The 15,597-nt window shown below is 38.2% G+C and overlaps 2 protein-coding genes and 1 long non-coding RNA gene across 5 annotated transcripts; 1 reads left to right on the forward strand and 2 right to left on the reverse strand.

The window, feature by feature from the left end:
- LOC146468374 (uncharacterized) lies at positions 1-5,478 on the forward strand. Of its 3 annotated transcripts, XR_014867521.1 has the most exons (4): positions 1-1,157; positions 1,371-1,560; positions 4,231-4,314; positions 5,046-5,478. It is a non-coding gene; the product is annotated as an uncharacterized LOC146468374 (long non-coding RNA). The 3 variants fall into 3 exon arrangements; XR_014867520.1 differs by lacking the exon at positions 4,231-4,314; XR_014867519.1 differs by lacking the exon at positions 5,046-5,478 and having other exon boundaries at positions 4,231-4,397.
- A 3,150-nt stretch (positions 5,479-8,628) lies between these two features.
- Positions 8,629-12,285, reverse strand: LOC146468375 (uncharacterized). Its single transcript, XM_085124657.1, has 8 exons — positions 12,258-12,285; positions 11,637-11,930; positions 10,902-11,072; positions 10,328-10,447; positions 9,630-9,712; positions 9,218-9,320; positions 9,051-9,095; positions 8,629-8,765 (listed from the first exon to the last, which is right to left on the reverse strand). Exons 2-8 carry the CDS (start codon positions 11,919-11,921, stop codon positions 8,688-8,690), a joined length of 885 nt encoding a protein of 294 aa, XP_084980783.1. The 5' UTR covers positions 11,922-11,930; positions 12,258-12,285; the 3' UTR covers positions 8,629-8,687.
- Positions 12,286-12,360: 75 nt separating this feature from the next.
- Positions 12,361-14,033, reverse strand: LOC146468376 (uncharacterized). The gene is made up of 7 exons (XM_085124662.1): positions 13,945-14,033; positions 13,770-13,844; positions 13,569-13,634; positions 13,414-13,479; positions 13,264-13,329; positions 12,726-12,806; positions 12,361-12,561 (listed from the first exon to the last, which is right to left on the reverse strand). Exons 2-7 carry the CDS (start codon positions 13,833-13,835, stop codon positions 12,376-12,378), a joined length of 531 nt encoding a protein of 176 aa, XP_084980788.1. The 5' UTR covers positions 13,836-13,844; positions 13,945-14,033; the 3' UTR covers positions 12,361-12,375.
- Positions 14,034-15,597: the final 1,564 nt, after the last annotated feature.

Consider the following 15,597-nt stretch of genomic DNA (forward strand, 5'->3'; position numbering starts at 1 on the left):
CCGCAGGCGCGCGCAGCGGAGCCCCATAGCTAAGAGAATTTGGTAACCCGTGAACGCGAGAAATTTTGGTTTGGTTATGACGTCACTGTCCGTCCGGCGTCCGTACGTCCTTCCGCCCCTCTATGTAAGCCATTGTGAAATGCCACAGTCAACCTGAGTGGCAAACCGCGTTTTTCTTGTTTTTCGGCGGGAAGTTGCATCGCCAACTGCGGTTTAGAAAAAAGAAAAGCAAAACATAATTTTAAAGACGACAAAATACAAAGTCAATTTATGTGTCCGACAGCGGGAGGAACAGCAAGACGTCTAGCGGTGGAGGAAACAAATTGACTGGCACGTCATCAGAATCTTGAAGTGAAACCATTTTACTCCGATCCGGCGCTACGAAACGTTGGACTTTTCCTCTAGAAGTGAAACGTTTCGTCCACTTGACGTTGTAAAACAAACGACAAAAATCAACAATGGAATAAAAAGACTGATTATTCTGAGAAGAGGCGAGTATATTCATGTGATTTTGTTGACAAAACTTTGCTGGATTGCTATCCGTATCGTGCAAGATCTTGTGTTCTTGCAGTGTTGACACGCCGTGTAATTTAAACTTGAGCTTAATATTGCTAACTTCAGAGCAGTCTTTTGAGCTCATTTTTTTTGGTCCATGTTTAAAATTTCCCTTGGAGTTTTATTTTTTAATCTCCTCCGATCTCCTCCAAATTTTGCCTTTCAACAGCGGGAGAAAGAGTAAGACTACGCGCGGTGGGAATTTACATGAAGGGGGCATTGATCATAAACAGCAGGCGCCGTGAGTCTTGAAGGGGCAACCCTAAAAACCGGAACGGTGGAAAGGCAGAAAATCACCCCAAATCCAAGAACACGGAACGGGTAAGGGTTAGGGTCAAGGTTACAATTTTTTTGGGGTGATTTCCGCCGTTCCATGCTTTAGGATTTGTAGTGATTTTCCACCATTCCGCCGTTCCGCCGTTCCACCGTTCCTGCTTTTAGCGTCGCTGATCGTGAAGTGAATCATTTTACTCCGATCCGGCGCGACGAGAAGTTGGATTTTTCCTCTTCATTCTTGAAGTGAAACGTTTCGCTCACTTAACGCTGTAAAACGAACGAAAAAATCAGCAATGGAATAAAAGGACTGGCTATTCTCAGAAGAGGCAAGTACATGTATATTCATGTGATTTTGTCGACAAAACTTTGCTCATTTGCGGCTGTTTTGCAATAAATTGATTTCTTGCTGTGTTGACACGCAGTTAATACTGCTAACTTCAGAGTTTTCCTTTTAGCTCATTTTTTTTTCGGTTCATGTTCATTATTTCGATCCCTTGGCGTTTTATTTGCTAATCTGGTCCAATTTTGCTTTCCAACAGCGGGAAAAAGAGCAAGGCGAATAGCGGCGAAAAAGGACTGTTCTAGAGGCGGCACATTATAAACAGCGGATCTGATCCTCGAAGAAACGTTGGATTTTTCCTCTTAAAGTGAAACTTTTTGCTCATTTAACGTTGTAAAACGAACGAAAAAATCAGCAATGGAATAAAAGGACTGGTAATTTCCAAAGAGGTGAGTATATTTAAGCTTAAGTCCTATATGTGATTTTGTTGACAAAACTTTGCTGTCGACTTTTGCAAGTTATTTTTTTTTGCAGTGTTTACACTGCAACATGTTTAACTTAAGCTACTGCTAACTTCAGAAAAGCCTCTTGAGCTCATTTCTCGGTCCATGTTCATTATTTCCCCTGGAGTTTTATTTTCTAATCTCATTCCTTTTTGCTTCATGTAAGAAAATTCGATTCTCAGGTAAAATAGTCAGTGAAACAAACGTCTCGTAACACTTTGTTGTCGTTATATAGCTAGCACAAACTACTGACAAGTTTTTCTGGCAAATATTTCTAATTTTTGCATTTATTTCTGACAATCTTCACAGAGAACAAACACAAATACTTTAAAAAATAGGATATGTCTTTTCAAAGAACGTTAAAAGCGAATGTAAAATTAGTCATTGGTGTGACCTCATTTTCATCATAACATCAAGCGTACGCAAAATTTGTTCGCTTGTTTGTGCAAATTTTTGAAGATCCTCGGTTAGTTTATCTCTGTTCTGATTGTTGTGAATTATCACAGTTTTTTTTTCTTTTACTACTCCAGGATACATGTATATTTTAAGTCTGTTTCATGGTTAGTGTAGCCTTTCTCTCTGAGGTTTATGGTTGATCAACAAAATTTGCCTAAGACAGTGACAGTTCGCCTCAATTATCTTTAAAACTAAAAAGAGTAATAACAACAAAATGATACTTTGAGCGTGAAGAAAACTATCAAAACTCGATAAATAGCCAATCCCGTCCTGAATATTTTCCTGTACAGTGTACATAATATTTTGATATTTTTTTGTACCGCCCACTCACATCCATGTAGCTTTAAGAATGTCAGTTCTGCTGAAATGGGTTTGTGGGTTTCAAGAGGACACCTTACTTACTACATGTACACCTTAATGTACCTTATTGTATAGCCGATAGTATTTTTATTTGCATGAGGCCGAGTAGAATTAAGGTTTAATTTTCAAGCGGCAGGGGTATTTTGCAGAACACCGAATGTTGAATCTATAGAAGTCCTTTAATGCAATGGCTGCCATAACAACAAATTAAAGCTAACCGTCTGTATAATCAGTGTTAGCCCTAAACAGAAAAGAAATGTGCTTAGACCTTCATAACTTTGTTCGTTGCTTAATAGGTGTCTTGCGTCCAAGCGATGTAGAGCGTCCGGTTTAAACTGTGGATACCTAACCCCCACATCAAATTAATTAAAGCTTATATAGAGCCAGCTTATTAAACTATACCAAGAATTTTGAAATAAAATGAATTGTCGAATTTTTAGCGCTGTTTTCTTGAATCAATTTTTTCACTTGAAGGGGGCACTTGCTAAAACTCAAATGGAATTTGTTTGTTTACCTTCAATTTTGGACAGTAGCTAGTTTAACATATAAGGAACAAAGACGTGTCGCAAATTTTTTTCTTTTGAAATATTTTTTCTCCGAGTGATTTTTATACGATCACTTCACATTTCTTTAATGGTATTTCGAAAATGTTCTGTAACTTTTCACTGCAATTTAATATCACAGAACGCAGACATGTTTTTTTTTTTTTGTGCTTTGGGTGTACCGGAAACTGAGGAGCAAATTAAATTAGCGAAAAACAAAATTCACTTGACTTGTAGCCGTTTCAAAGGTGATTCGGATGCTCACATTTAGAGGTGGTAAAAAATTCGACAATTCATTTAATTTCAAAATTCTTGATATAGTTTGATTAAGCCAGCTCTATAAGCTTTAATTCGATATAGGGGTTTACATATCTACAGTTTAAACCGGACATGCTACATTGCTTCGACGCGAAAGACCCCTAAAGGTATACGGTAACCTTACTGCCAAACTGTTATAGGTGGCGTAAAATGCAACATTCGGCGTTCAGTATTCTGCAAAATACCCCTTCAGTTAACAGCTAACAATATTCTAAGCACTTTTCTATACTATTTAGGGTTAAGCGATTTACCAATAATTATTGACTACAGTGTGTCCACTTCTAGTGTTGCACTTTTTATTTGCCGGCAATGGTATTCACACTCACTATCATCATTCGCACTCAGCATCCCCTCAGTTTCACTGTACCATGTTTCACCCACAACAACTGTGTCGCCTCCACCTTTTTTATCATTATCATCAGATGTGGGTTTGTTAGCTTTTAAAAGACGCTGGCCTGGGACTTTCATTGTCGCTAATGTCTGTCCCCTTTGCTTCTTGTAGATGACTGGTTATTAGCACAATCCTTTTCATTTTTCAATTTTTTCTTGTATGGAAGGGAGTGTTTTTTCAAGAGAGTGTTAAGTTAAAAAAAAAAAAAAAAGAGATTTTAACTCTCCAGATAGTAGTAACTCTTCCCAATTGTTATCCTCATTCTCTGTTTCATCGCTTCTCAATGGTTGCTTGACTTCGCAAATCTTTGGAAAAAAGGAGATGTTTTGAATGCACTATAGGTATATTTTCACTAGCTCCTCAGAAACCACAAAAACCACAAACTATAGTAGAAGAAAAGTCTGCAATTTCTGTCGCTCTGTTCAGCTTTCCTTCATTGAAGGAATTAGGCATAAAGTCATCACCAGTACTGGTCATGTTGTTCCATCTAAAGAAGTAGCCGGAGATTCAAAGACATTTTAATTTGTACCTTAACTTCTCTTTATCCAGGAAAGGGCATGGAATTCTGCCCATTATGGAGCCAGCCAACCATTTTCACATGAAGCACACTGCTGCTCTTTCTTAACCTTGCAGGTGTCTTTGACAAATTCCATGTATAACTCTAGCCACAAATTGTTGCAAAATAATAATTATAGCCAGGTACATGTTTTTTTGAACTTTCAGATGCCTTCAAGTAATCTTGACTAGCTGGGTCCTGTTGAAAAAAAAAACCTGCCTTCTCCTCCCTCTCTGTTACAAATTTCCTTATGTAATCTGACAACGGGTGCATCGTCAATGTGCAACGCTATGTCATGAGCAACCCTCCATGCATTTCTTTTTATTCTTTATCTTCGTAATTTCATAGAGAGCTAGTCACAGTCGTCTTCTAAATTTCTTGGTCTGATTTGTCATGAAATCTTTGAAAATATTCCATTTTATAGAACCGCCATCGGTAATGGCATCTCAGCCACCTGCAGGATTAGTCCTTTCCAGCCAGCTTTCCCCCAGTCACTGCTTTCGTGTGCTCGATGAATCCTGATGTGGTAATCAGACTTGCAAATTCTGGACAATTCGGCATCTCGTAAACCTGACCTCATCAAACAGTAGCATTATCCAAAACGTGAACTTAAGGAAAAATTTAAAAATCATCATAGGCCCCCATCTGCTTAAATTATGAACCCTCACTTACGAGTGTTTTACGATTTGCCACTGCCTGGGCACAAAAGCCATACACAGAGGGTGTAACCTTTACTGGTAGGTTTAGATCTTGTGTTTTAGCTGTAGCAAAAAGTAAATTGGTGTAAGCTTTTTATTTACCATCACAGATCATGACAGATGTGATGAAAACACAGTTTGGCTCATGAATCACTTTGTTAATGGACGTTCTTGTTGAGGCAGTTCATAAACTTGTAAATCATCCATTCTTGTGTGAAAGTTTTTGTGCACTTTTCCCATCAAGTGATAGATCCAGTTGTGTATTAAATTGTTTAACTTTTGATAAATGTTGATGTGAAAGCAGGAACCAAATTGAATGGGCACTCGCTGAGCATATAAAATTTTTCTTCAGCAGTTAAGATTTTAATTAGCTGGCCAGGCAGGGCTATTGCTCTAGCATGTTGTGTACAACAGAGATTGGCCACTGGATGTCTGGGCCTACAATAGCTGCACGTTAAGCAACAGTTAGCACTGTCACTCAATCATTCTTTTAACTATTCAATTGATGGAGGCTACAGAAATATGCTGAACAAAGGGCATTCCCTGTAACACATTTCCATATAAAAATGTACTTTACCATTTAAAAATGTACTTGATAAATAGGAAACATTAGTTTCTGAATCAACCAATAAGAATCCAAATATACTCAATATGATATCTTAAGAAACTAAGTTGCTGTACTAACCAATCAGATTATGTGTGTAATCTAAGTCTTACTTTGCAGCTACTAAGTTTACGAACAAACCAATCAGACTAAAGAATTTTTACGACCGTTAGAACAGTATCTATGTCGCGCGCCAAAATGTAATTGCCAAATTTAGCATCACCCGTGCTTTGTCTGTCAGCAAACAACTATGCAGACAATTAAAACCTTGTTACAAGCGCTTTTGTTTTATCTCCGATCCGGTGCATTTATTGTCCATTGATAAAAATCAGCTTAATTAAACCCCGACAATCTTACAAGAAGTTGAATATATTTTGCAACACCAGCGGCATTTGTTTATCCTCATAAGTCGAAATCCACCGTTTATCAGGTTGTCAATTGCAAATTAATGCAACTATGTTACATTTCGCACTAGTCATTCCATTCGAAAATAAATGAGCGAAGGTATTTCTCTCGGAAATGGATTCCTCGTTGCTGCTTCGTTTGTTACCTCAGCTCAGGAATTATTTCGCAACTGGAGTTATTTTCTAACACGATTTTTTTTGCAGTACGGGATTATGTTCGTCACAAAAACATGTTGACAGGTATTGTAAATATTCACACGCGGCCGACACGCGAAGAACATTCCACCGAAGCCCGTAGGAAATTCTTCGCTCTACGCTACCTTCAACCGAAACAAAAGGAACAATCGTGAGACGTTTTCGATTATCGTTATTACGATCGGACTGACAGGTCAAAGTCGATAATTCGACAGGGAGTACCTTTTCAGTCAGCAGTTTCGTAAGAAAAGTGCAATTTGATATTTACAGGATTACATACACTCTGTTGTCAATCGTCAAATCCCATTGTTATGGGAATTCCCGATCTCGCATTTGAATAGCACGGAAAATGTTTTTATTTATTAACCAAATACGTAATCGTCAAACGCTGGAAAATAATGTACTGGCCATTCCTTCGATTACGTGAAACCTTGTTACATAATAAGGCTACTTTTTAGCATAACCAAATGATACAGAAATTACCGTCACCAAGCTTCGTTGATTTGGCGCCATTTTATCGTTTTTGGCGGGTAATCAGCGATAGCCTCAAAGCCAGGTCTGATCACATTTAGTTTATCATTTATTTAACAAATAGCAATTAATTGCGGTACTTACCTATTACTTGTGCTTTAGAATTGATGAGCTTGATCTGCAACTAGGCAATCAGTTTCTTCCAGAACTGAATTTGCGGTAAACACACTGGTCCCTTGAGAATGCTGAACCCATTTATTATTTGGCGGGTAATCCTCTTCCAAACTTCCTCGCAAGCGAGCCGTGTATCGGGTATAGTTTATCGACCGATTTCCAACTTCTCTGAATTCTTTTCTCGCTCATTCTTTGAACGTATAGCGCCCAAAAGAGCAAGGGAAATATATCTTACCCGGTTTCAGTGTACCAAATAAAAAAGGGTCTAACGTGCGAGGTGCTTCGCGGGAAAGTTTCATTACATGATCAGATTACTATCTTATTTGTGTGGATGTCGTAATCTATTTCAGTTCCGTGATCTCATAGGCTAAGACCGATACTAATTCTACAACATAACGAACCATTGCCTTCCACGTGTTAACATGGAAACACATCCCAAGTTGAAAAAGCCAATCAATCTCGTCCACGTGTAAAGACCCTGATATATTACATAGAGCTAACCAATGCCGTCCAGTCCACGTGTACCAAAAGATTGCGTGACAGCCGAAAACGCGCCACTTCTGCACATGTAGCCCAGTACGCAGTACAGCTCTCTGTACTATCTTTGTGCTTTGTCGTATATTTCTAAAATAGTACAGAAAGATCCATTGTGTATAAGAAAAAAAAATGGATTTTTCTGAAGTTTCTCCTACGAAAACGTCAAATCTTTCAAATGACCTTGAAGTCGCTTTTGAAAGTGATGATGACGAATGCAATTTCGAGGTTGATTTGTTATTGGAGAGCGATGGTGATGACGTGGAAGAAGATACCGCCTTATCCATTTTAAAGACAACACTTGCTATTAGGGATGGAGGAATTACAGTTGTCGAAGAAGAGCCGAAGTCTGTTAATAATATTTCAGTGTCGCTTGCTTTTGATTGCAACGAAATCGTGTTTGAAAGCGATGATGACGAATTTGACCACGATCAGACGATATTGCCACACCTGAGGGTCGTCGTTAATGAGGACTTCTCGTATTGCAAGGACTTAACAGGTTTAGATTTTGGTCTTAATTCCAAGTCCATCAATTTGGATACTACGGTACCACCAGCTACTCCAGAAAATATAAGACACTCGATAACTCTCGCCGCAACGATAGCGCGTGGCGGAAAGCAAAATGCTCTTGTCAAATTTTATGTAAGTTCCGAAGGTTCATTTTGCAAACTGAATACCATCATAACTTCTCCTGACCCTCATGGAATTTACTGGTGCCCGTATCCCAACTGCAAGGCAAAATCAAGGAAAAGAGCGCTCTTGAAAGTACATTTAAAAAAGACACACCACGGCCCGTTTTATTGTGCTCAATGTGGAAAAAATTTCCTCCATTTGCCTTCATTAAACCGTCATACTAGGAAGAGTGGGCATTCAAGATGGAATGACGATGGGGATTCTGAAGATAATCGACGTCATACTGTTGCGGCCATAGCAAGGTTTTCCCTCCATATGTATGAAAGATTTGCGTCAGCTCCAGGATATATTCTCATTAACTGAAAATGCTTTACTGATGATTATACTATCCAATTTTATTCTGACTGAATTAGTGTATTTATACCTCATTACACGTATTATCGTATATTGAAAAACCTTATTAGTCCTTGCACGAATATCATCAATAGCAAGTCTGACAATAGTGAATACCGTGTAAGTAATTTCTTCATGTATAACCTTACTGTGTATCAAGTAAACACTTACTTGTTAAAAGCAATAAACTTATCTGTTTGGTACAGAAGCCTGAGACTTATGGTAGTTCGCTTCATCTACAAACTAACAATCACCTTGAAAAATGTGCACGTTTGTAACGAATGTCTAAAACGGTGACACCGAGTTTCTCGAGTAATGTCAACTTGAATAGTCTAAAAGCGTAATTAGATGCTTCCTATCACTTTTTTGCTGTTTTCCAACACGGCAAAGGCAATCTCATAACGCAGATCATTTACATCTTCCTGCACAAAATAGCATAAATAGATTATAATTAAAAGGAAGAAAGAATCATCAAATAAAGTAGCAAATTTAACAGCAAATTTCTTAAACTTTTCAAAATTAAGACAATATGGCGGGATTTTTTTTTTGGGGGGGGGGTGGGGAGGTGGCGCACTACTTCCTTTATGTATGCCACTCGAGAAAAGCAATTCTAAGTCCTGAAACGACTTGAAAACTATACGGTAATTTTTATTACACTTTACAGCATTCTAACTTCAGTTGACGATCAAATTCTTAAAATTTCATACCTGTCGAAAATCCAGTGGCCTTCCTTCAACCAAACGTTTTGCATTCTGATAATTAAAAAAAAAAACAACGGTGAAATTACATTTACTTCTCGTTATGCTGAGTTGTGAAATAAAGGTTTAAGGTACATACAATGCCGAGCTCATACCTGTAACAGCAATTCACTCACCTCAAGCATGAACACTCCACAACTATTGTAGTCTTCTTGCTTGGGGCTTCTTTTAATAATTGTTTTCCATTCCTTGCGAATCCCGTGCGCGGAAAAAAAATTTCTGGGGAGCATAATTTATATGATTGTTTTAAACCATCTAGATGGCTATTTTTCCCTTGCCCCAGTTGGAGTTAAGTGTACGATTCATTATTAATGGCCTATCCTTTGCCAGTTAGTTTATTGGTTTAATTCTGTTCAACTGAGTACGACAGCAAGCTCTTAAGCAAGTCTATAAAGCCAATTGTTGCCCTTTCAAATGCTTAATTCTTAATAACTAAGTAGAGCGTTTATACCGTCTTACAGTAACTTTCATCCATTAGCGCTAATTTCTTATTCACTATAATTATAATTCTTCATTCCAAAAACATACCTGATGTTGCTAAAGAATGAGGGCAAAGGAGCCTCCCTAAAACTGTCGTAGTATTCCACTACTCCTTCTTTGTTCTTTACTACCTGAAAAGGTATCAAAGTGAGTTCCCATAAAATGATATATATTTAATTAATGCTTTACTTAATTTAAAATGCAGCTTAACAATGCCAGACAAACGCGTGAAACTTGACTGGCATGCCCCATGACGGGTATGTAAAAGTCAACCCAATTCCGAAAATATCTCACTTCTTTGAAAGGCATATATAAGTACGACGGGCAGGGCACATGGTACTTGCATTATAACATCTTCTTAGTTCTATCCATTTTAAATTTCATTGTTATTTATTGTTGGCCTGCACGTTCTTGCACCTAAAGAAACAAACCTTTCATAACTCCACTCGAAATACATGTAGTTACATTTCAGTGTCTTTTCTTGTGTTTGAAAGTGGCTTGTTTCCGACATAGAAAGTGCATCAAATGTTTCTGCAATACTGGCGATGGTCAGTGGTATGTTAAGAGGCCAACGCCCAGCAAAACGGCAATGGTTGAGGCACGTGGTGAATTTAACTACGCTTAGCTAAACGGCTAGCCTAGCATTCTTTTTTTTTTTCAAGTCCCCGACTTTCTCCCGGCTTTTTTTTTTCTTTACAATATATACATGTAATTTATAAATCCATTACTAAACAAACAATACTTACCCCTAAAACCCAATGAATTTCATTCTTGTGCACGGGAATAATGACCAAGTCTGCACTTTCTAGTTCTCTCTGTCGGTGAATATAGTATTTTGTCAGTTTGCTGTAGGCTTCAAACAGGCACTAAATCGCGAATGGATATTCAGTATTTGGAAATAAAGTAACAAAGAAAAGTATTACCTTGTCAATCCATCCTTTGAAGTTTTCTTCGCTCGGTCCCCTTTTTGCCAATTTTGTGTACAAATAAGTAGTTGTACACAAAACCTTTTTACCCTGTTTTAAAATCCAATGAGATCGTTTACACATCATACTCGGTTCATAAGAAAAGGCCCTACTTTGCTGTACGTTAGGCAGTATTTCTGTTTGCCTTAAGAAAATTTTTAAAATCAATTTACCACAAATCTACATAAATTGACGATGCATTGTACCTGCTTCTTCCCTGCAGTTTCTATGATTTTGAGGACAGCGTTTATGACCTAAAGAAAAATTAAAAAAAAAAAACGTGTTATTATAACTGCCGAAAAACCCACTGAACGTTCCCCTCCTTTGACCAAGATTTGGCATGAAATGCACATACCTCGTCGTTTAACCAGCCAGCAGTAAAACGGGACTTGAAACGTTTCAGGACTGCCTCATCTTCCTCTGAGACGGTGCACTGCAGGGTTTTAAAGTCGCCTGTTGTGATGCCGACGTCTCCAATTTCCTCCTCGAGGTCGGCGTGTCTCTTTAAATCCCACATTGAATCCACCTGGAGGGATATAAGAGTTTATGCAATCAATGCAATGTAATTGCAATCGCATGAAGTGCTTAGTAAAGCAGCATTTACGGAACATGATCTTTCTTTGCAATGTATGTATGCTGTACTCTAACGCTGTCAGTCACTTGGGATTAACATAACGTCACTCGTTAAAATTAACGTTTATTAAAATGTAAAGTGTTAAAGCTTTGGGGCACTGGAACAACTTAGAAATGTAAGACCTAGATGAACTTTTCAGATGAAGTACACATCAGTCTCTCAGGGTCGAACGCAAGTTACTGGTCATGAAGATTTCCCATAAGGAAAGCCGCTATTTGCAAAGATTGCGTTTGCTGAAACTAGCAACGCAACGCAATTCTTCTTCGTGGGAAAAAGTTGCGGACAAAGAGGGGATATTTCAGGCCCATTTTTTTACTGATATAACTTGGATTGCAACGGCTTTACGTAGCTATTTATACTGATAGGAGAACTAACTTAAATAAGGGTGTCTTCACTTTGAGTGCATAATAAGCGTTTGTTGAAAGCCAAAACTATTACGCCACCTTTACACCTTACCTTTGCTCTACAGAGGCAGTTCTTCCGGAACTCTGCATATTTTTTGCGGAGAATCTCCATCTCTTTTATCACGAAGGACTTTTTACCTTCCAAAACGACCTTCACATCACGATAGAATATCCAATTTTTATCCACTTCTTCGACGTCCTTTCTGTATTCGAACTTGTCGTTCGGACGCTGGTCAAGAAATCTAATAATTACATTCCCATCCTTGTTGAACTTGGTTATTCTACCAACGTAGAACTTATTTGGAAAATAAACTGCCACCCACTGCTCGAGCGTCATTTCACAGTCCTATAAAAATCAAACATTCAAGCGATTCATGAAACTCAAGGAATATGATCAACTTGAAAGTTGTTTTCAATAGTTTATTTTGGAGAATAGCAGAGGTTTCCTCAAACTAAGAGTTTTTGTCCACAGTCACAGGTGGTACATTTACGGCAAATGATACACTTCTAATAATGGTACAAAAAAAAAGCTTACTAAATTATGTCCCATTACAGGTGCGACTATCATAGGTGCCTAGTGTGAAAGGAAAAAGAAGAAGCCACTGATGGCCATCCAATCACAAAGGTTCATTTGAATCATATACCAATCGATTCTGGGATCTTTTCAAGTTACCTTTCTCACTCGTTTTGTAGAGGCTCCATCTTCGTTTCCTGGAATTTATGGGGGAAAAAACTGAGTTTCACAATTCAATTTGTTGCTTCAATTGAAATGAACCTTACCCGGCAAAACATTAAAAAGACACCGTCAGTAGGCAAGTAAAAGAGATTCTGACATTTAAATTAAAATGGAAAACAATTCTACTACAAATTTTATTAGAATAATTGGCCCTTCTTACGTGCTTTGGTGTGCAGTCGTCGTGCACTAAACTTTGAAGTTCATCAGCATCAACTCCACAATCGATATTTTCCGCCAATTCCTTTGGGAAAAAAGGGCGAGTTTCAAAAAGGAAAATTCCATTTGTTGCAATTTTTTATCACATTAAGCGTAGTACAAAGTATTAAGAAAACCCTTACAACTAGGACATTTACACTGCAAAACTAGCCAACGGGGAAGTTGTTTACAACAATTGGCCTTTCTTACATGTTCGCTTTGGGTATCCTCTTGCACGTAAACAGGGCTTTCACCGTCATCTTCTTCCTTTTTCTTATAATCAGGAGATTCCTTTGATAAAAAAGTTAAGGCTTAAAAAAGTTATTTGCTGTATCCTTGTTGTTATCATAAAACCTTATAATGTCAAACGCGTCGTCTTGCCAAGAAAGTGACTAAAACAAAAAGATAACAAATTGCTGTAAACTCCGAAAAAGGACAGCTCCCATTTGCTGTACTACAGGGATTTCACCTTCTTACGTGATCACCATCAAAAGTAGGTGTTTTCTTAGAAAAGGAACGGCGATTTGAAAGTGAAAAAAAAAAAAAAACCCATCCCATATTCATTGAATGGATTCGTAAAGAAACGAAAACCTTAAAGAACTTTTCAGAAACATGAAAGAGTACTTGTTAAATTAAGAAAATTTGTTCAGCTTTAGTTCAGTCACGATATTTTAGGTTCTTCTACATATGGTCTGTAAGTAGTCAAAATAGATAGGGAATACTCAAATACCCCTGTACAGGAATTTACCTTGGTGGAACCTCCTGGGACACAACTTACGTCCTCAAGCAAGAGGTTAAACTCTTTGGACTTCACCTTCGTGACAAAGAAAACAGAATGAGAAGTATGAACGGGCAGGGACACTAATGCTAACAATGCCCAAACCAGTAACTCATTCACCTCAACCGTTCTGGTTATGCTTTCATGCTTTCGTTTTTCTAACAAGCGAGAGCCCTTCTTTTCAGCCTATAAAAGAAATAAAATATAATAAGCAAATGAAAAACAAAAAAATCAGGGCGTCGAGAAAAAAACGTTTTTTGGTCTCATGTCTCTACCTTCACATTTTGTTCACGTGGTTCAGTGAATCTCACTTTTTTCACTTCCCTGGCCGGCTCCTCCTCCTGTAGGTGAACACATTTTTGCCTTATTAGTGCTATCTGTTAATTTGATCTAGTGCATCTCTTGATCCAACAGCAAAACAGTTATCCCATTATTACGCAAACTTACGTAATAGAGAAAGAAACGTTTTTACTCACACTATCAACTCCCAAGGTTGCCATTAGCATGGGTCCTTCTATTTGAGTTATTTTTTCCTTAAGCATGTCTATGTTCTACAACAGAAGAGCAGAAAACAACAGTTAATTGTGGACCGTGAAGTTTTCAGCCGCAGGGTATGATTGTAAAGAAGTACACCCAATTTGACATGTTTACCTTTTCATAATATTTCCGTTGCTCTTCCTTCCTATCCACTATCCCCGATATTTCTTCCTCTAAACGTCGTTTATCCTGCAAGGCCTTGATAAAACATTAACAGCAATGACAGGTTCGCATACAATCGGATCTCCTCGTCCGTATTACATTGCTTAGGAAATAGGTGATATCAGTTCCTCATTGGATGCCGATCCCATTAGCTTAGAGGCTAAGGTTTAGTTCTCAAAAGACCTTGCTACAAATCAAGCGGACAAGATATCGTCTTTTGGTAATTGCAAAATGAGATCAGCTTCAAGCAGAACATTTCTTGGTTGTTTCAAATAAAACAATTATTTCACTCGCGTTTGTTGGATTTCAGACGATTATGTACGCGCCGACGCGCGCCACGTACTTTGTTGGTTATCTATCATGCCATTAGTTCAGCGCGTTCGTGGTTATAAAGGCGGTACGTGTAGCAGAGCGAGTTCCTCCATGTTGTGCCACTTCATGGGATTTCGGTGTTAACAGTAAAGCCCACATAGAACTACTCTGTTCTACGTTATCCAAAGGTTCTTAGCTAATGAATGTGATATCTTTTTTCCCGCCTCGACTAGCTTCAGCTATTTGCGGGTAGGTATATAAACACCTTGTAACTGTCTATTTTTAATAAAGTGTTGTTGTCTTTTGGAAAGATATTCACAACTTGTTTACTTACCATCTGAAGAGATTTCCGTAGTCCGTTATTGGTCTCAATCTCTGACTGGAGATTTTTTCGCAGTGTTTCACTGCTCTTCCGCTCCTCTACCAATTCTTGCTGAAGTCTTTCGATTTCCCGTTGCTACAAACGGAAAGACAAAGGACACTTGCATTGTTTTTATTTTGAAAGAAAAAAAGCTCTTAAAGACCCACAGTCCCCCCCCCCCCCCCCCATTTTATTTGAGCGGGGGTCGAGTGAGTTTGCAATAAGCGATCACGAATATTCTTTCCCTCCAGCACGAGTCGAAAAGGAAACCCGCATGAACCGCTTGAGTTCATATAGCCAATAACATCACGCGTTTGGACAATACAGCATTTCGAAACAAAAACAAACTACCGCAACGACTCTTGAGTGAAGGTGGGCCTTTAAAAAAACATATAATTGATTCTCCTCAGAAAAAGTGAAGCACTGCTGTTAATGCTAATTTGAATTAGAAAAAAAAACAACCAAAAAAAAAAAAATCTAAATTACTAACCAAATCTACAGCATCTTGATCTGTTGAAGCAGCTCTGGCGTCTTTCTCTTTAACACTTTTTCTTGCAGCGGCCTCATCCTTTAAAATGAAATATTGATATTTTTCACAATCTTTCGACCACTACTATACAATGATAGCATTACTTTATATAGTGAGTTCTTACAACGGATTTACGGGAGTTATTATGGGGGGGGGGGGGGGGGGTATGGTTAAAAAACCCGAGCCACTATTTGAAATGTATTAGATATTAAATGGCCGATGTTTGAACTCTGCCCATTATCAACGGCTTGTAGGGTATGTGCACTTTCAGTGAGTCCCTTTGCGAGCTTTTCCCATTAGGCCTTTCCCAGTAATTCTGGCAAAGCCATTAACAAATGCATATTAAAGCAAATCACGTTCATGTAATTTGTACTTCCAAAGCTTTAAACAAAATCCAGAAGGG

This window comes from Pavona decussata, unplaced genomic scaffold (assembly GCF_977016875.1).
Source record: "Pavona decussata unplaced genomic scaffold, jaPavDecu1.1 SCAFFOLD_131, whole genome shotgun sequence".
Lineage (NCBI taxonomy): Eukaryota > Metazoa > Cnidaria > Anthozoa > Scleractinia > Agariciidae > Pavona > Pavona decussata.

Excerpts from the sequence above, each read along its gene's own strand:
- LOC146468376 (XM_085124662.1), bottom strand. The coding sequence starts at position 13,835 with ATGCTTAAGGAAAAAATAACTCAAATAGAAGGACCCATGCTAATGGCA. Across the intron at positions 13,330-13,413 it reads GCATAACCAGAACGGTTGAG|GTGAAGTCCAAAGAGTTTAA; the intron begins GTGAATGAGTTA and ends TTTGTCACGAAG. Across the intron at positions 12,807-13,263 it reads TCCCAGGAGGTTCCACCAAG|GAATCTCCTGATTATAAGAA; the intron begins GTAAATTCCTGT and ends TTTTTATCAAAG.
- LOC146468375 (XM_085124657.1), bottom strand. The coding sequence starts at position 11,921 with ATGACGCTCGAGCAGTGGGTGGCAGTTTATTTTCCAAATAAGTTCTAC. Across the intron at positions 10,448-10,901 it reads CTGGCTGGTTAAACGACGAG|TGCCTGTTTGAAGCCTACAG; the intron begins GTATGTGCATTT and ends TTCGCGATTTAG. Across the intron at positions 9,321-9,629 it reads TCATTCTTTAGCAACATCAG|AAATTTTTTTTCCGCGCACG; the intron begins GTATGTTTTTGG and ends TATGCTCCCCAG.